The 20,219-nt window shown below is 42.0% G+C and overlaps 1 protein-coding gene across 1 annotated transcript in view; it reads right to left on the bottom strand.

Moving 5' to 3' along the window:
- CSNK2A1 (casein kinase 2 alpha 1) overlaps positions 1–20,219 on the bottom strand; it is a 32,883-nt gene that overhangs the window by 2,047 nt on the left and 10,617 nt on the right. Inside the window, 11 exon segments of the mRNA XM_038370116.2 lie at positions 1,398–1,546; positions 2,505–2,605; positions 3,593–3,694; positions 4,637–4,747; positions 5,465–5,548; positions 6,524–6,583; positions 7,770–7,789; positions 7,792–7,819; positions 8,236–8,337; positions 9,497–9,608; positions 11,086–11,298. Coding sequence (XP_038226044.1) covers positions 1,398–1,546; positions 2,505–2,605; positions 3,593–3,694; positions 4,637–4,747; positions 5,465–5,548; positions 6,524–6,583; positions 7,770–7,789; positions 7,792–7,819; positions 8,236–8,337; positions 9,497–9,608; positions 11,086–11,186 — 970 coding nt within the window. The 5' untranslated portion in view covers positions 11,187–11,298.

The following is a 20,219-nucleotide window of genomic DNA, read 5'->3' on the forward strand; positions in this document are numbered from 1 at the left end:
CTGCTACCTGCCGTATAAGTACGCACTACTAATCATTCTTATACGAAGTGTCAAATTCTGCCCTCCGGTACACAGAAGCAAGTCCCACTGACTTTGGTAGGAGATGCGCACAGGTGTAAGAGGGTTGCATTTGATCACCGATAAGCTGCACTAATGCAGCACTCTAGTCTCAGTGGGTGTGCTGGATATAATAAAAAGCAGCTGAGGGAAATGCATCCAAAGTTAGTCTGGGAAGGAAAGACGACTTGTAATAAAGTTTATCTTTGAAAGTGAGTTTAGTGGACCAGAGATTTATCCCAAATTAACAGATAATTTCTAAATACAACCCTAAATTGTTCAGTGTATTGAGGGTTTACCACGATACTATAACTTCAGGGTGACAATTGCTTTTTAGATCTTTATCTTCCATAAAAAGCCTCTTTCATTAACTGCCCCTTTTCTTCCCAGCTGCAGACAGTGCCACACCCACGGCTGATAATAAAAGACCCAGAGCCCAGCTTCTGCAGCAGCAGCACAAGGAACCATAAACGTTTCCCTGGTTGGGGCTGACTACAGCTGAGCAAATCTTGAAACCATTTTTCTGCAGATACTTGTTCATATTTGAAATCAAATTCTGTTCAGCTCTTTCTAGAAGTCTTTTGCATTTGCTCTTCATGAAAGTTCTAGCACTCAAGCTTTACAACTGCTAAGAACCAAGAAAATCCATTTTTTAGCTCTAACATTTGCCAAAAGCAGTTGTGTATCAAGGTGCAAAATTTTCATTGTAGACTGTGTTGGTTAATTGTATGAGTCATTCAGGGACCAAGAAAACAATGCGACTAGTGTTACTCAATAAATAATCAGATTTAACATTGTTGCAACTATTCAAGAAAAATCCTTGGACCAAGAATTATTTGTGGAAGAAATCGCAAATAGGTTTGAACAAATGTGTGAGAATTTTGCCATACTATCAAACAAAATATAGGCAAAAACTGAAACAAGTTATTCATTCAGTTGCACATTAATCAACAAAATGGGATGAGATACTATTCATCTGGTTTTATTAAAAGATAGGCAATAGATAAGCAATTGCAGCACAGATGTCTAATTATCACCAACACAGCACCACTAAGTGTCTTCATTAACAAGGCAGCTGACTGGCTTGACAGTACCATATACCACAACTCATTCTCCCTCCTGGGAGTGCCTTCCTTTCCCAGCAGGGCAAATCCAGGCTGGCTTAGGTGGTAATGGACTACCCCATCTACCACAATCAGAGGCAAACACTCTCTCAGATCCTATGCAAGTATCTGGAGAGACAAGGCTCAGTTTACAGCTGCTTGCCCCATCTCCATCATCATTAACCAACGGAACCAGCAGCTCAAACAGTAGCAAAACATGAGACGGTTTATACGTACAGAAGTAGGGGTGTTCCATGGCTTCTCTTGCTGTGAGTCGTGACTGGTGATCATACCGCAGCAATTTGTCTAAGAAATCCAGAGCTTCTGGGCTCACCAAGTGTTGGTTCTCACTGTGAACAAAGCGCTCCCATCGCTTACGGGAGTGCCTGTAGAGTGAGGAAAGTCAAATGAGCGGAGTCTGCAACACCCCTGCTGAATATGGCTTTTCCTATTTTTAAACAGGGCCTGCTGGCTAGGTGTATGCCACAAGAGATACAGTCACTATTCAATGTGGCAGCAAATATGATCAAAACTGTACTGTAGATTATAAAGTTGAAGTACACCATGCCACCGCTCGGTGGCACAGTAGTCAATGTGACTTCTTACAGCACTCTGATTCAGGCTGTGAAATTAACTCCCATCCCACACTTCGGGCTGGTCTACACTATGGAGACATCGATCTAAGTTATGCAACTTCAGCTATGTGAATAATGTAGCTGAAGTCAACGTACTTAGATCTACTTACTGCGGTGTGTCGACAGGAGACACTCTCCCATCGACTCCCCTTGCACTTCTTGTTGAGGTGGAATACTGGAGTTGTCGACAGAGCAATCAGTGGTCAATTTATCGCGTCTATACTAGAGATGATAAATCAACCCCTGCTGGATCGATTGCTGCCCATTGATCCAGCCGGTAGTGTAGACAAGCTCTCTCTCTCCCTACTCCACCTCCCACAAGGTAGTTTTGGTGGATGTCACCACTGAAAATGATCACTGTACTAGAAAAATCTACCTCCCCCTAAGCAGTGATTGATTTGCTGTAACAAAGTCAATGGCTACCTCATCAAATTCCCCTAGTCATTAACTCCAACTGTACATTTATTGCGTACAAGATCTCCCAGGATATGTCAGCACCTGCCCTCAGCCACATCTGCAGAGAGAAGATTCTTTTCAAGGCAGCACTGCTCTACTGGATTGATATCACGTAAGAACCAGGTTAATTTCAGGAGCCCTGCAGCTGCTTTCTTCTCTAGACAGTGGTCTGTGTCTAGGCAAAGCGCTGCTGCCAGAGCATTAGTCTACCTGCTCAACGATTTTGGGTAGATCTTAAAGGTTCTTGGCTCACCTGCCCAAGATGTCATTGAAGCGAGGATCCAGCTCAATGTTGTATTTGTCGATGTAGTCATATAGATCTTCTGTCCCCAGCACCTTGGCTATCCTGACCAACTGGTATCAAACAACAAAAGATAAACCACTATGAAGGGGGAAGAAGGATGTGATACAACCATCATGAAAGTAACACAGTATATCCCCTTATGAGCACTGAAGTGCTATTCCAGAACACGGAATCCATGTTCAGGGGGTGATCTTGTGGCTCCTACTCCCAGACTGCATAGGATTGCAAATACTGCAAACATACCCATACAGATATTCAGCTCTTCTTGTCAGTCATGGCAGTCTATTAGAAGAGGGCATGCAATATTCTAATTCAATTTGTAGAGGAAAAGCCCCAAAATAGCAACTGTGTGGGAAGGCAAGGATAAAACTGGGGAAAAAGCAGAAGCCCCAGAATGAGCCACTGAAGGGCAATGCACCATCTTAGAGGGCTCTGGAATGAAGGTCTGAACAAGAAGGCCAACATTCTTTAACTTCTCATATCAGTTTAGGCACCAGATCCACCCACAGCTCCAATGGATTTAAGGGCTTAATTTTAGACATGTTCCATTTGAAAGTTTTGACCCGTGATCCTAGAACCTATATAATTCTGGTGCATAAGTACCCAAAGAGGGTAAATAAGGAACTTGGTGTGAAGTCAGTCACTTTATTGAATAAGAGAAACCATGAAGATACTGGGTAAGTCTGAGAGCAGGACTGAAGATGGTATCAGGAAGGGCTTTTCATACAATGTTACTTGTCCATGCTGTTGTTCTGAAACACACTGTCTACTTACTAGGCTAAATAGAACCATTGCTCTTGATGAGAACAAATATCTTCAGATACACCTGCTGAGACAGGGCTCAAAAGAGGTACTGTTCCTGCTATCCATACGTTTCCATTGAATCAGCAGATAAATGTTACACATTGAATAGAGACTAAAACATGGCTTCAGATTGAGGAAAATAGTGATGATAATTGCTAATTCTTCAGCCCTTGTGATGGCTGGAAATGCAAACTAGAAACCTGGACCATGGGGATTGCACCTGCCAAACTCACCTGATCATAATTGTCATGGCCATGGAAAAATGGCTCCTTTCGGAAGATCATACTGGCCAACATGCAACCCAAGCTCCACATATCCAAACTATAGTCATACATCTGAAAAAAGCAAAGACATGATTCACTCCTTCTGGCAAGCTAACTTAAGCGACTCCAATGCTAAAGAGCGTTGTCCAAATGATATATAGGCCAGATGATGTTGGGAATAAAGAATGAAACATGTTAACACAATACTATCCTAGAAAACCTTGTTTGGCTCTAAAATTCCAGTTGCTCAAACTGGGCTCTGGGAACGTAAAAGAACAGTGGCAGATGTCCTCAGCTCCATCTTTCTATCTGGATGGAACTGCAGCCCTCACATGCCTTGTTACATTCACTGGAAGTAGATATTATGGAACTGATCAATTGGCAGGTTGTGTTGCCATTGAAGTAATGTGGGGCAAGCAAGAAAGAATAGAAACAGGTTGTTTCTCCCCTAGGAAAAACTGGCAGGTGAGAAGTTGGCTTGGCCCTGAACCAGAACAGAATCTGGGAGTGTTGGGCCCCTTGGTCAGTCAGTAACATCTTTCCATCCCCAGCACTCAGTTTGTAACCCTCCACAATGGAAACAGCATGTAGTTAAAATGAACGAAAGCAATAACCTCTCTTTTTAGGATTTTAATGGCTCCATTCAGTAATTTATACCATACATTTAGTTACCCTGAATGTAAACATGGGTCCTGTTCAATTCTCTGTATGCTCTTCCTTAGTACAAGGCTGGTCCCCTTATCTTCCCTTGCTTCTGAAATCAAGGAAGCAGGCCTTTAAGTTGTTTGGCTCTTCTCTAGAGCCTCTTAGAAACATTTGCCTCTCCAGTACACTGATGCTGAATGCCCTCTGCTGCTTTTTTTCTGTATTGGAGGACAGGTCCTCCAAGGTTCTTGAATTCTGTCAAGTCTTCAGATGTTCTAATTCCTTAGGCTCCTATTCTGGTATGGTATTGGGCTTCTGTATAAGCCAAAGTTAAGCAACTTTGGTCTGAACCTCCCTTGTGATTCTTACCTGATAATCTACAAGGAGTTCAGGTCCTTTGAAGTATCGGGAAGCCACTCTGACATTGTACTCCTGGCCAGGATGATAGAATTCAGCCAGACCCCAGTCTATTAGCCTCAGCTAGAAATGGAAGAGGAAGAGGTAAGAAGGCCTGGTCTGGGCCTTGGCTCTCCAATGGCTCTAGACACCATGTCTCAGAAAATTTTAATTTGGTGAAATTTTAGAGTAATATTGGGTCTTTTTAATCAGCTAGAAGTGAGATAATGAACATTTGTCTAAACTCGACACCAGTACCCGTCGATCTTTGTGCTGGAAATAAACCCCGCCACACACTTGAGACTATCTAAGCAAGCCAGAGCAATGTATTTCAGTTCCAAGATCTAACGTAGTAGCAAGGAAACATTTCTTAGCACAAGCTGCTTCTGTCTGGGTTAACAGGGTAGGGATGTCTCATTAAAGACCAGTTTTTGAGGGACAAAGGAACCACATTATAGTCACTAGCATAGCTAGACTTGCAAGTAAAAGCAGCGGCCACATTCCAACCACACAGAGGAATCACATGTACATGTAATCACTCCTAGCTGTACATGTTACAATATGAACTACAACACGTGAGGAAGAGCCATCACTTAAACAGTTGTAATTCTGTATAAAGTTTAACTGTAGCTATTTAGTTGAAGGCTTTTTACAGATTTTCATTTTAGATTTATTCACATGATGGAAAAGCTGCCACTTTGAGCCTTGATTTCTGGCAGCCCCACAGCACAGCGATGGCATGATGGAGGTGCTGTAGATCTGAAGAAAAAAGTGCAACCCACCCAGCATTCTGCTCCTTACCTTTCTGTGCTCATGGTCAATCATGACGTTGTGGGGTTTGACATCTCTGTGCATGATTCCCATGCTATGACAGTAATCCAAAGCCTGTATATAGAACAGAGGAAAGGAAGAAGTCATTCAACACAGGTTAACAGCTTTCTTTTGCACCCACTCTGACCAAAGCAGGGGTCACAAAGGAACTCCACCATTTTGTGTTCCTTGAGATCTACTCCCTTGACAAGGCACCCATGCATAGGCAAGGAGGAAGCTGTATGAGAAGGGATTCCAAAAATAGATAACTGCCCTACTTCCGAAAGATTTATGAACCGAACCATTTGTAAAGTTAATATTGGTTATAGGACTAATGTCTGAGATACAGTTTTCTTCAAATGCAGCAGATGGGGAAGCGTTTTCATGCATATCCCAATCTCACCACACAGCAGATCTGACTATGTTCTCATACTAAAAAGAAAGCCTATAGAACTTGCTTTTCAATACCTTCTCCCCAGGAGTAGGTCCATCAACATGTTTTGGGGAGAGCAATGTTCTAGCTTCACCTCAGATGCCTCCTAATGCAAGTGGAATTTCAACAACATCCATAAAAGCAGAGCTATAAGGCACTATGGACCAAACAGGTCTAGCTTCCTTTAAACTCTGATGAAGGGGGAAAAAAAGGACACCCCCAATTGCATAAGAAAGGGGATTTTGTACTGCAAATGCACTCAGTTCACAGACTGTATTAAAGGCAGGAAGCCAGCAGCTTCCGGTCCAAGTTTTCCCCTTTTGCAGGCTGTACACAAATCTGATTAGTATTTCTACTTGTCTCAATGTACCCAAAAATTCAAAGGCAGCACCAGTCTATACCCAGCAAGGCTAGAATATGTGGGAACAAGACAGGCCAGTTCCTGTAAACTTGGTATCAGCCCTCACTTCTGTCATTCAGAGACCTGATCCTTCTCCCACCTGCATTTGTTTTCTATCACTAACTAGTCAAGCCAACCACTGTAGGACTGTATCAGGAGCAAATCCCAGATCCACACAAAACTGATAAAAATCAATGAACTGGAAATGTCCACTTACCTTCAAAATCTCATACATGTAGAATCTAATATCATAGTCTGTTAATGTCTGGTACAATTGCTGTGGGAGACAAAGACATCACTTCAGTGTTAACACAGCAGGAAATCACATCCATGCCAATACAGAACAAAACAACCAGGTTCCCTGCAGCTATGTTTTTCCAACTGCATTGATAGCGGTAGCAACATTTCCTCAATCCACCAGCCATTCAGCACTGCCCCCTTCTCCACATAATTCAGCTGTATTGTTCACCTCTAATTCTGGCCAATGTAAAGCTCACTTCCAAGGAGTACAGTTCTGATTCCATTTCCCACAGACACCCTCAACCCTCCAATGCAGTGTCATAAAAAGCAATGGCTTGCAAGATGGCTCTCAGAGGCTGAAGATTTCTGCGGAATTAAGACAACTACTCCAGATGGTGTTAACAAAGGAGTAGCCACAATGGGTCAGACCAATTGTCCATCTAGGCCAGTATCCTGTCTTCCGACAGTGGTGAGTGCTAAATGCTTCAGAGGGAATAAACAGACCATGGCAATTATTGACTGATCCACCCCTGTTGTACAGTCCCAGCTTCTGGCAGTCAGAGGTTTAGGGACACCCAGAGCATGGGTTGCATTATTGACCATCTTCTTCAATACCCCTTGATGGACCTATCCTCCATGAACCTAAATCTTTTTGGAACCCAATTAACTTTTGGCCTTCACAAAGTCCCCGGCAACAAGTTCCACGGGATGACTGTGCATTGTGTGAAGAAGTACTTCCTTTATGTTTGTTTTAAACATGCTGCTCATTAATTTCTTTGGGTGATCCCTGGTTCTTGTGTTATGTGAAGGGGTAAATAACTCCAGAAGTAGGCCAAAAGAGTTCACGGCAAGCAGCACTTAACTCTCTCTCCACAGAACTGAAGCCACAGAAACATGCATTTTCACATTTCAAAATTGGGAAGTGACAGGGCAATGAACGTTCGGGAGATTCACCTGATGCACAAGAAGTGTTTAACAGAATGGGACTTGGGATCAGGATTCCTGAGTTCTATTCAGTGCTCTACTACTGAGTCACTATGAATGAGCAAGTTACAAACCTCTGCCCAAGGATCTTTAATGTCAGGATAACATGTCAAAAGGAAACAGCTATTGAATTACCTGCCCAAGACCCCGGTACTAGTCACGCTCCATAAATAAAAGTTAAGGGAGGTGGCTTTCAAATGGAAAAGAACACAATTACAAGCAGAAAACTCAAACTGTACCTTAAAGTCTGTGTTGTTACATGTTCAAAAACCAAAGCAGGGGTCCGGGACTAGAAGAGAGAAAAGTATTTAGCTATGTTAAATCTTGATAAGCAATCTTTGTAAACAGTTATGAATGAATCTGGTGATTTTCTATGATTATCACTAAAATCCCTTTCCCCTGGACAATTACCATGCTTCAGTTGTTTTCCGGATTCACAAAGAGATGGCAGAGCTGAAGCCATCACACAATTCAGTCCAGTGTTACTGCCCCTTAGTCTAGAAGGGTAAGGGCTGGTTTCCACTGAAAACTTACATAGCTGTGCCTCTCAAGGAGGGAGCGGGGACTTTGAAAGAAGCTAAACTGATTAGAAAGCTGATCTGATTAAGCAATTTAAAGAGCAGAGGGGAAAGCAGAGTGAGGACAGGTCAATACTGAAGTCAAACCCAGCAATTTGAGCACCATCCCTAAGCCATTTATACTCACCACAGGGTCTTTTACTATATCTGCAAGGGTGATTATATTGGGACCACCTCGCAAGTTCTCCAAGATCTTGATTTCACGCTTGATTTTCTTCTTTTTTACCGGCTGAAAGAAAAAAACCCAAAGCATTGGTAAATAAATATTCCAGTGAGTAAGACTAATGGAAAGCTTCAGCTCAGCAGCTGTCTCTCTCTTAAAATTGGCTGTCAGAGCTCTTATGGAATTAGGTAAAAAGCCAAATTTTCCAGTTTCATTATCTGATTTTGCATGCAGTAGAAGGAGGGGGAGCCTCAAACATTTGTGATACCAAACCATCTCTCCTTCCACTCTCAGTTGTATAAGCACCTGGGTGAAGAGCAACAGCTAAAGCCACTCATTACCTGGAAAGTTGGCCAAAATACAAAATGATTCTGATACTTACGCATATGATCAGACAGCTGGAAATGAGAAGTAGCACCATGTGAACAGCAAGCTCTGAGTGGAACACCAGCAATACAACCAGTTTGAGAAACACTGGATTACAATAGTTCACCAATTAAGGCTGTAAAATGTGTGTTCCAGTGCTAGTGACCTTTTATTAGCCAGAGACAACATGCCAGAGTCTTGAGCCTACCTCTTGAATCTGCATGTTAGATGTAAATCTTAACTATGGTGACATTCTGTAGAGCAGAAAAGCAATGCTCTAAGGTTAGTAGTCACTAAAGTTTAGCTAATCCGTGGCCTTAAAGAGGAACAATTCCAGCTTGACTCTTGGGTGTTTTACCTCTCTGTTCTCAAGGGAAAAATAGCCAGAGTGCTCATGGGGGAGGGAGCTCATGGCTTCCACAGGGCAAAAGAATTTTCTAATCATCCCTTGGTATCAACAGGTTAAGAGCTCAGCTCTAAAAGCTAATGTCTGGTGTACTGGCATTGATCTCATAGAAAACTTAGTTTCCTAATGCAGTGGGAGAAAGCCATGGCAGCACACCGTGATATAGAGTAGCACCTTGGAAGGATGGATAGGCACAGAAGCGGATGCTGCTAGAAGCAGAAATTTCCTACAGACAGATTTGACATGGTAAGCAAGCATGGGGCTTGCACGGATGGACTGCGAGTAGTGCTGAGTTACAGGAAACTCCAAGGGGTTCCAAGTGCCACTGAGTGACATTTCCCATAACAGAATTATTTCAGGAGACTCAGATATTCTATGCCAAAGCCCTGCACTTTATATCGACCTAAACACCCCAGGGACAGATTTCCATCTTCCACACAGTCCCTTGCTCACCTTGAGGATTTTAACTACTACTTTTTCATTATTTGTGATGTTGATGGCTTCAAACACTTCGCTGTATTTGCCCCGGCCTAATTTCCGAACTAGTTGGTAGTCATCTTGATTTCTGTGGAGAGAGAAAGACACAGAGTCCCAAAGAGCTCAGTCAGTCCTTTTTCATTCACAAAATTGTCCCTCTACAAACATCAGCTCTCTGCCTCGTCTTCTATACAAGCTAGGTAGAATGGCTGACTAGACTCCTCTTTCTAAAATAAAAGATCAAAGACTGGGAGAGAAATGTGGAACCACACCTTTCCACCTCAATACAAATCCAACCCAGGTGAGTAATGACTAAGAGTAGCTGCCATTCGATAACTGCCTATTTGTAATGACCTGGTCTCCATGTACTTCCTCCTCAACAAGAGTTCATCACAAAAAAAAACAAAACAAAACAAAAACAAACCACCTTCATCCCTGGAGACCTTGAAGCATTCCAGCAAGAGAGGTCAAGGACTGAAGGGACCATGTAGACAGCTACCCTCACACACACACACGACCCTTCCTGTTCAGGGCTGAACAGCCTTTCATTAGGAAACCTTTCATTATCATTGCCTTTTTTGCATCTTTTCTTGGATAGGGGATTTATTTCCTGGGATTTCACAAGAACCAAGTTCACTTGAACTGATCAGTTTCTCCTCCAACAGCAACAAATAAGCCTAGTACCCAATCTTTCCTCGAGTGAAGGGCTGGGAAAAATGGTGCATTTCAATTGAGACCACCCCCAATACGTTTGTTTGGTCCTTCCAGCATAGACTTGATGTGTATGACTTCCATGCACATCACAAAATCAAATGTAGACTGTTAACATCAATTAAACTGACTAAGGGAGACAGTGCTATAAAACCTGTTTAAAAATGGACTGAGTCTGGGACACTGCTTATGCTCAGAAGACAACGTATATTCAGAGTCAGGCACAGAAAGGGCCTACGCAAACTGAGACACTGCTATATCAGAGCAGAATGCTGCAATATCAGCTAGCACCAAAGCTGTCTTAATCTTGGGAGGTTTTAGTTCTAAGCTCAATTTAAACTCTCCATTCCTTTGAATGAAAGGTACAAACTTCTCCAGAGCCTTGAAGAGAGCTGAGCAATGGATTGGTACAAAGTGATAGATACAGAGACACTTTAAAAAAAAAAGGTCTATTATGCAAGTCCCTTCAATGCACCCAGTTTACAGAGGTACCTTGATGCCTTTTCAAATATTCACCCAAGCCTAAGATCTTAGTTTCTCCTTCACCATTGAAAAGCAACTAGACTAAAGGAAGGAGGGGGCTGCTCAAAGTTCTCTCATACTGCAGTGGTTTTAAAATAATGACACAAGAAAATCTTTCAGACACCATGAAGGGGCACTGTGCTATTTCTACAATTGATGGTAACAAGGTTTACAACCCTAACATACACCATTCACACTAGAATACTAGCAAAACGCAAGAAAAACCTTAAGCATTATAGAAGATCGAACTGATAACTTCCACACACCACTCAGCAGATCCAACAAGGATCAACCCCCACCCAGCACAGTCAATACGAAGTGGAGACACTTACCCCCATTCAACAACATGTGATTCATAATCCCAGTACTCTCGGGGTCTGTGCGTGTTTACATCAGTGTAAACTCTGGCCCTGCTTGGCACGGGTCCTGACATGTCGGACAGCTTGCTGGGTGGAGTTATATTAGGTGTTTAGAGTTCTGATAACCTCCGATCTCAAAGCCGGACACAGGATGAGCCCTTGGATGGGCCTTTGGGTTTTTTCCAACTACAGAAACAAAATGAACAAAGGTTAAAATCTCAAGGTAATATTAAATATTAAGTTAATCATTAAAAGCTATCCATCAGAACTGGAAACTGACCATGTGCCTGAGACCATTCCTCAGGACTTGAAAAATGGTATGTGCTTGCTCACCCCGAGTAAGTGGGAAGGAGCACTACCCCATCAATTTTGGCAGATTCAAAATTCACTTTAAAAAAAAAAATTCTCTAACTTTCATGGTTGCAAATTGGAATCAATGCAGTGTGGTCCGAATCTGCAGACAGACTCCTAGTTCAACCATGTTCTGAAAGCAACACAACATCCAACTTCTTAACCCTCCAGTACAGAAACAATGCCCAAGTCACTGTATATTGAAGGGCCCAATCTGCTATATCCACATTACAAGATGACATATGATGCTGCATAATACAGGGGATGATGGGCAGATTGACACGTTTTCTGGAGTAGACTTTTTATAAAAACAATATTAATATTTTGTATTTAAATATTTCAATCTTTACTTATAATCGTGTGTCTAAGAACTATAAATGCATCAGGGCAAAAGTAGCCTATAATTTCATTACTTTGTAATGCATCAAATATGCATGAAAGAAGAGGCTTAAACATTTATTTTCATTCTCCCTTGTCCCTATGCTTCTTTTTTACTAAACTCAGCCCAAGAGTTTCAAACCGATTCAGTCTAATCCCAAGTTATTTTATGTTCAGAAAATTAGTTTTCCATCTACAGCCAACATACCAGGGAAAACTGTAAAAAAAAAAAAAAAACAAAAAAAAAAAAAAAAAAAAAAAGTAAAGTTTAGAAACGAAAGGCCTTTGCAGAGTCTAGGAACACTTTCTTGTTTTGGCCTCTGCCAATGGCTCAACACATTGGTATTCAGAATAGAGATCCACAAAGAGGTCTTCTGTGGATGGGGCATTTCAAAGCGGTGAGAGACTTTCCTAGCATATATTTAGTAAATAGCGTCTCGCCTTATCGCAGTTATTGAGAGTACAATCACTCAACCAAGAGCAGACAACCCTTGCCCAAAGGGATCCATATTGTTACTGATTTTCCACATCCAACAAATCCTAAGTCTGCAAAAGCAAAGAAAAAAGTCACAGAACGTCAAGACGTGTGCACATTTCACTGATCATTCAACACACTTTTATACTATCTAGAGTGAGAACTCCTCAGGGCAGAGATTGTCACTTTTTTTTTTTTAAACCTCTAAAGCATCTAGAAGACCGTGGATGCTATGGTAATGAACAAAAATATTGAAGCTTAGTGTCCCAGCCAACAATCCTGCAGTAAAACAAATCCTTCTCTACTGCTCACCCAGTGCTTGTCATCTGTAATTTACCCCCATCTCATCCATGGAGAACAGACATAATCTAAGAATTTTATCTAGGCTAACATGCAGAAGCTGTGCTTTTATGACCACATATATTCATTTGGTGGAATGAAAAGAATCACTGGCCCTGAGTCACTGCTGTGGCTTCTCCATGCCACTTAAGGAATTAGATAGTAACTAGATAAACAATTTATCTCCCATTATGTATTTAGATAACGGTTAGTCACCTCCATAAGACCTCCCATAACTTGCGTAAAAAAACCTTGAAATTTGCTTCAGAGCAAGGATCCTTCTTCCATAACTAAGCAGGAAAGTTCATACTGACCATAAATCTCTTTGAAAAGGCTTGTGTCAAACAGAAATAACCAGACTTTTTAATATAGCTTACTTACTCTCTCAAGAAATAGAAGTTCAAGTTTAGTAGATTCAAAACAGGTTTAGGATCTCAAATGCAACCTAACAGCAACAAAGTTACTGAAGTCAACCCAACACTCCTTTGAATATTTTTGTGGTGTAAAACTTTTCCAACTTCCTCTTGTTCTGAGAAATGGCAGAGAAGGGTCTATGTTCATATTCTTCTCCCAACACTGACACCCTCTACACACAAAAGCCAGCTTTGACACATTAACTTAAGATCAAACAAGACAGTAACAACAGCCAGTCTCTTGGCCCCTCATACTAAGTGCTCGGCATGTACCTTAAGGCTTGCCTAACACAAAAGTTGCACTGCTTAACTTTACTGGTACAGTTAAAGCAGGACATCCCCAGTGTGCATGTTGAAAAGAAGTACTTGTAGCACCTTAGAGACTAACAAATTTATTTGAGCATAAGCTTTCGTGAGCTACGCTCACTTCATCGGATTGCATGCAGTGGAAAATACAGTGGGGAAATTTTGTTAGTCTCTAAGGTGCCACAAGTACTCCTTTTCTTTTTGCGAATACAGACTAACACGGGCTGCTACTCCTGAAACCTGTCAGTGTGCATGTTATATCAGTATAAAAGTGCTTATACCTGTAGAGCTATTCCCATATGGAAAAAGGATAAGCTATACCTGTATAGGACACTTTTATATTGATTAATTGTGTGTCCATACTAAGTGTTGCATCGGTAAAAAAGCCACACCTAGCTGACAGGTTTCAGAGTAAGTATTCCAGTACAAAACTGTGTAGACATGGCCTTATGAGACTGATCATTGTGAGACATCCAGAGTTTCAAGCATTGGTTTTGAAACTATTCTCATAGCTTGTGACTCATCACTGGGGCCTGCTGCATTAACTAGGGGAAATTCCTACAGGCAGAGGAAATAATTTTGATCACTTGACCATAAGTTAAGACTTCAAATCTGAATTGTCCTACACGAAACTATGTTCTCAAAGCTGTGGTCTCACATGCAGAATGAAAATGAAGCACCGGTGACCACTGTGATTGTCTAACGACACTGCTCTGCATCTTGCTTATTAGGAGCATTGCCAACCAGTTTCTCATTGTCTTGTTTTTAGTGCGACTCTCACTGAGTGTTCAGTTAATTTACATTAAAGCAAGGGCAAAACTTAAATGCCTCTGTCATAACCAGTTAGAACAGACTAACTTCAATTCAAGGAAAAATTTTAATATTTAAATATTATGGGGTAACTTCCATCTAGTCTGAAATCTAGACCTGAACACATAACATGTCTATCCTCCACAAGGGCCGCCTATTATTGTTAATGCTCATGCAATGGTCTCGGCCCTGGAGCACTTAAAATATCACCTAAAACTGGGCTGGGGATCACAGTTGACTACTCTGATCCTCAGGCAAAACGGAATTGTCCATTGTAAGGGTAAAGCTCATTTGTGCAGAAGACAGCTCTCTCAGGAGCTGGTCCAATATAGTGGAATGAACTTCAGCACCACCTAACCACCACAAACCTCACCACCTTTTGCTCCAAATGCAGGCATACGTTAAACTTGCCTTTCGTAATACAAACACAGCAAGTGTACATATAATCCATTAAAAAATCCTATACAATATCTCCTTGTAGAGGAAGGGAGAAAGTCATGCAGAAGAGATACTAGTCACATTGTTGAATGCACTTTTGAAAAGCGCATAGATCCTATGGTATTGAGCATAGTATACAAACCTAAAGAGACTAGAGTCATAATGACTCCTAGAACAGATACCAGTGCTCATGACCTCATATTAGTATCCATAAATTGAGAAGAATATCTATCTCAGAGGGTTGTTGTGAAGCTCATTTAGAGACCACAAAGCACCTACAGCTCCTCAGATGGAAGGCTCTATAGAAGTGACTAGTATTTATATTGCACCACGGGTGTGCATAATAGGACACTCATCCTTGAGAGTCATAATAAGTGAATCCTGGGGTTTGCAATCTTACATTTCTTCCCTCCTAAAGAGGGAGATATTTCCTGTATCCTTACATATCCTCACCCCTTCAATTTAAGAGGTGAGGCAGCACACTTGTTTAAATGAGAGGTTCTCAAACTGGGTGTTGTGACCCCTCAGGGGGCCGGGAGGTTATTACATAGGGGTTGCAAGTGGTCAGCCTCCACCCCAAAACTCTCGCACTCAGAGGCTTGCTGTGTGAAAGTGGTCACCAATACAAAAGTTTGAGAACCACCAGTTTAAATGGCCCCAAATAAAAAAATCTTTGCTAGCTTTAGAAAGCAGTTTTGGAAAAGAAGACAGCTGTATTAGAATGACCCCAAAAAACACCCCCAAACAAAACCAGGACAAGTGTCTATTAGATGTACAGCCAAGGGTAGGGGTTGTGTCTTCCTTCGTGTGGAAGGCACCTAGATCACAGTGGGCACAATCTAAATAATTCAACCATGTATGTGCTGCACCTTACACCTTGCCGCCTTACAAAAAACCACAGGCCTCTATTAATATTTTGTAGTCTACGTAATAGCTCCACTGGTCAATTAGCGACCTATAAAAAAAGGGAACAAAGAATATCTGGGAAATTACAGATCTGTCAGCCTAACTTTGATACCTGGAAAGACACTGGAACAAATTATTAAACAATCAATTTGTAAACACCTAGAGGATAACAGGGTGGTAAAGAATAGCCAACATGGATTTGTCAAGAACAAATCATGCCAAACCAAACTAATTTCCTTGTTTGACCGGGCTGGGAACAGAGCCCTAAGCACAAGGCCAGGAGCTGAGCGGTGCTCCCTCCCTGCCCACTGCGGGGGCTGGCCTGGGTCCCAGCCACACATCCCCTGAATGTTCCTCAGCGCCCCCCTAGGGGGCACATCCCTAGATTGGGGACTTCTGGCCTAGTGGATGGAAGGAACAGATGATGTGATATCTTGATTTTAGTAAGGCTTTTGACACAGTCCCACATGACAGTCTCAAACCACCTAGAAAATGTGCTCTACATGAACTAACTATAAGTTGGGTGCAAAACCGGTTGAAAGACCACATTCAAAAAGTAGTTATCAATGGTTTGCTGTCAAACTGGGAGGGTGTATCTAATGGAGGCCCACAGGGTCAGTACTAGTCAATATTTTTATGAATGACTCAGATAATGGATGGACATATGCTTATAAATATGTGGATCACACCAAGAGGGGAGGAGCTGCTATCATTTTGCAGGACAAGATTAGAATTCAAGACAACCTTGACAAATTGGAGAACTTGTCTGAAATCAACAAGATGAAATTCAATAGAGAAGTGCAAAGTACTACACTTGGAAAGGAAGACTCAAATATATAACAAATGGAATAACTGGCGAGTGGCAATACTGCTGAAGAGGATCGGGGGGATGGTAGTGGATCACAAATTGAATACGAGTCAATAGTATGATGCAGTTGTGAAAAAGGCTAATATTCTGGACTGTATTAATAGGGAATGTCATATATTAGATACCGAAGGTAACTGTCCCACTCTACTCAGCACTGGAAAGGCCTCAGCTGGAGAAATGTCCAGTTCTGGGTGCCACACTTTAGGAAAAAAGTTGATAAATTGGAAAAAAAGAGTCCAGAGAAGGGCAACAAAAATGATGAAAGGTTTAGAAAACCTGACCTATGAAGACAGGGTAAAAACCTGGACATGTTTAGTCTTGAGAAAAGAAGACTGAGGGGAGCTCTGATGAGAGTCTTCAAACATGTGAAGGGCTGTTACAAAGAAGAGGGTGATCACCTGTACTCCGTGACCACTGAAGGTAGGACAAGCAGTAATCAGCTCAATCTGCAATAAGGGAGATTTAGGTTAGATATTAGGAAAAACTTTTAAACTGTAAGGGTAGATATGCACTAGAACAGGCTACAAAGGAAGGTTGTGGAAGCCCTGTTGTCACTGAAGGTTTTTAAGAACAGGTTAGACAAAGTCCTGTCAAGGATGGCCTAGGTATACTTGCCTCAGCACAGAAAGCTGAACTACATAAACTCGAGAGCCTTTCTAGCTCTACATTTCTATGGTTTTACCAACAAGCCTTGCACAGCACCCTGAAGCATGCTAAATTTAGGTTGTGCCACACAACCAGAGGGACAAGACCCAGAGGTATAGACCCTCCACTAAGCACATTCCATCCCCTGCCCTTAATAGATGACAAGCCAATGGCAGGAAGCAATTTACTGGCTCATAATCCCTATGTAAGGACAAAGGGAGAGGTAATTTCTCAGGTGACCAGAATCTGAGACTCTTTTGGACTTTGTAGAATGTACCCAACATCTTGAGATATAACAAGCAAGTAGAATCTGTTCTCTGCACTGGTTAGGTGCTCGTAGTGGCTCATATCTAGGGCCCTACTAAATTCATGGATATGAAAAACAGGTCACGGACTGTGAAATTTGGCCTCCTGCCTCATGAAATCTGGTCTTTTGTGTGCTTTTACCCTATACTATACATATTTAATGGGGAAGACCAGCATTTCTCAGACCGGGGGTCCTGACCCAAAAGGGAGTTGCAGCGGGGGTTGCAAGGTTATTTTAGGGGGGTTGCGGTATTGCAACCCTTACTTCTGTGCTGCCTTCAGAGATGAATGGCTGGAAAGCAGCGGCTGTTGGCTGGGTGCCCAGCTCTGAAGGCAGCACCCCGCCAGCAGCAGCACAGAAGTAAGGGTGGCAATACCATACCATGCCACCCTTACTTCCGCATTGCTGCCTTCAGAGCTGGAAGGCCGGAGAGTGGCGGGTGCTGATTATGGGCCAAGCTCTGCAGGAAGCAAGGCAAAGGTAAGGGTGGCAATACTATACCATGCCATCCTTACTTCTGTGCTGCTGCTGGCAGCAGTTCTGCCTTCAGAGCTGGGATCCTGGCCAGCAGTCACCGCCCTCCAGCTGCCCAGCTCTGAAGGCCGCGCCACCGCCAGCAGCAGTGCAGAAGTAAGGACAGCAATATTGCAACCCCCTCTACAATAACCTTGCGACCCCACACAACTCCTTTTTGGGTCAAGACCCCTACAATTACAACACTGAAATTTCATATTTAAATAGCTGAAATCATGAAATTTATGATTTTTAAAATCCTATGACCGTGAAATTGACCAAAATGGACCGTGAATTTGGTTGGGCTCTACTCATATCATGGGCTGCAGCATTTTGCAGTAACTGACACATGCAGGTGCTTTTTAAAGTGTAACTTCAAGTAGAAGTCATTGTGATAATGCAGCCTCAAGGTTACAAAGGTGTGCATCCTCATGACAGTCTGAATCAGAGATATGATTGAAGTCTCCAATAAAATGTAGACTAAAGACTCATTTACTGGTGCATTTCAGAGCAGCTCAGCTGACTGGGCCAAGAGAACCAACTGAAAATCTCTAGCAGGGGAGAGTATTATGCCTTTGCAACAAACGAATATTACTGTAGAAAATCATGCAGCAATCATCTAAGGCCTCAGGCCATGAGTGTGGTTCTGCATGACTTACACAACTAGAAATTAGGAGTGCAGATAGATGGAAAAGCCCCTGAAGTGTAATTATACACTGCAAGAATCCACACGTTTACTAAAATGCACTTAGTATACTGCAATCCATTAGGATCGTACATTTTAAGTCAAAACTTTAATTTCTATTCATTTCCTTACTCTGTTCCCTCCCAGCAGAAAGACAGTGACTTTCAAGTTAAGCAACTAAAGAGCTAAAGTTAGAAATCTAGCTGGTTGGATGCACAGAGACCATGCAAGACTAATTTGCAATGTTTCAGCTGGTTAATTTTCTAATTTGAGATTATTTATATTATCCAAGTGCCTAGGAGCCCAGTCACTGACCTGGACCCCACTGTGCTCGGCATTGTACAAACAGAACAAAAAGACAGTCTCCCCCAAAGAATTTACAATCCAAGTATAAGACAAGACGGATGGAGACAGACAGATGTGGGGTGGGGTGGGGTAAGAGACAAGGAAACAATGAGAAAATATCGGTCAGCATGATATGCAGTGGTCTCAACACACCAGCAATCTAGTCATTGTCAAGTTTTGTAGGCATAACAGCAAAGGAGAGTCTTCTAGTAATACTCTGTAGAACTAGCTGATTCTAGGCTAGTTTAAACTGACTTGGCTGTTTTAGTTTGAACACTTACAAGGATTTAAATATCAATAAGAATTCTAGAGTGCTCCATCTGGTCTAGCTTCTTCTAGAAGACCGATTTCATCATTTTGTTGAAAAAAAGTGAGTCATACTAGTCAACAACAGGGCAAATTTCACAGTAGATGGTTTCTTAAGTCATGTAGTTATAGCCTGACACAGGATGTACAGTGGGAAAACTCCTCCGAAAAGGCACCTCAGAAAACCACCACCCACTGGAGCTTCCCCAACAATTCCACACGAACTTCGGGACTAGAAGGATAAATATGTATTTACCTCCACAGTTCTATATGAGGAAGACAGAGAGAAATGACACTAGTGGTAATTTTTGGTTTTAAAGTAAATGTAACATTACTTGTTACTTGCATATCTTCCTCCATTTCCTGTAAAACCAAAAGTGATCAGCACTGTCAATTCTCTCATCCCTTTCAATAAGAAATGTGTTGGAGGGAGGAGGGGGTGTTTAATGCACATTTCAGCCCCAATCTCAAGAAGGCAAAATAAGATGATTTAAATTCCTGGCCAAAATGTACTGATACCAACATGGCTAGGAAGTGTGGTAGGCAGGAACATGCAAAATACAGTTCAGCCCATAGCCTTGAGGAAGAAAAGCTGCACTATGGACAACTCAAACAGCTGAGCTGTACCTAGGTCAAATGAGTGTAATGAACTGGTTACAAAACCACAGTTACACTTGTAGTATGGACAGAGCCTATATGTAGCATGCGACTTGTTTATTTCTGCATGAACACTATCATCTCCATTCCCTGCTTCCATCATTTATGCTCTCAAATCGGGGTTGGCAATTCCCTTCAAACCAAACAGCAATGAAGCCAAAAAACGTTCAATATGTCAAACAACAAAAACAATGGGAAAAAGCACAAGACAGAACAGAGACCCCTGTCCACACTATTTCTGACCTGTGATTTTGTAACAGATTAAAAGGCATTGTCAAAGTGGTTACAAGCAATAAAGTAAAGTTTGTTTCCACACAGCAACTTTCTAGCCTTCACAATATTGTTTGTGCATCTGCACATACCAA

Source organism: Dermochelys coriacea, chromosome 13 (genome assembly GCF_009764565.3).
Source record: "Dermochelys coriacea isolate rDerCor1 chromosome 13, rDerCor1.pri.v4, whole genome shotgun sequence".
In the NCBI taxonomy this organism is placed as follows: Eukaryota; Metazoa; Chordata; order Testudines; family Dermochelyidae; genus Dermochelys; species Dermochelys coriacea.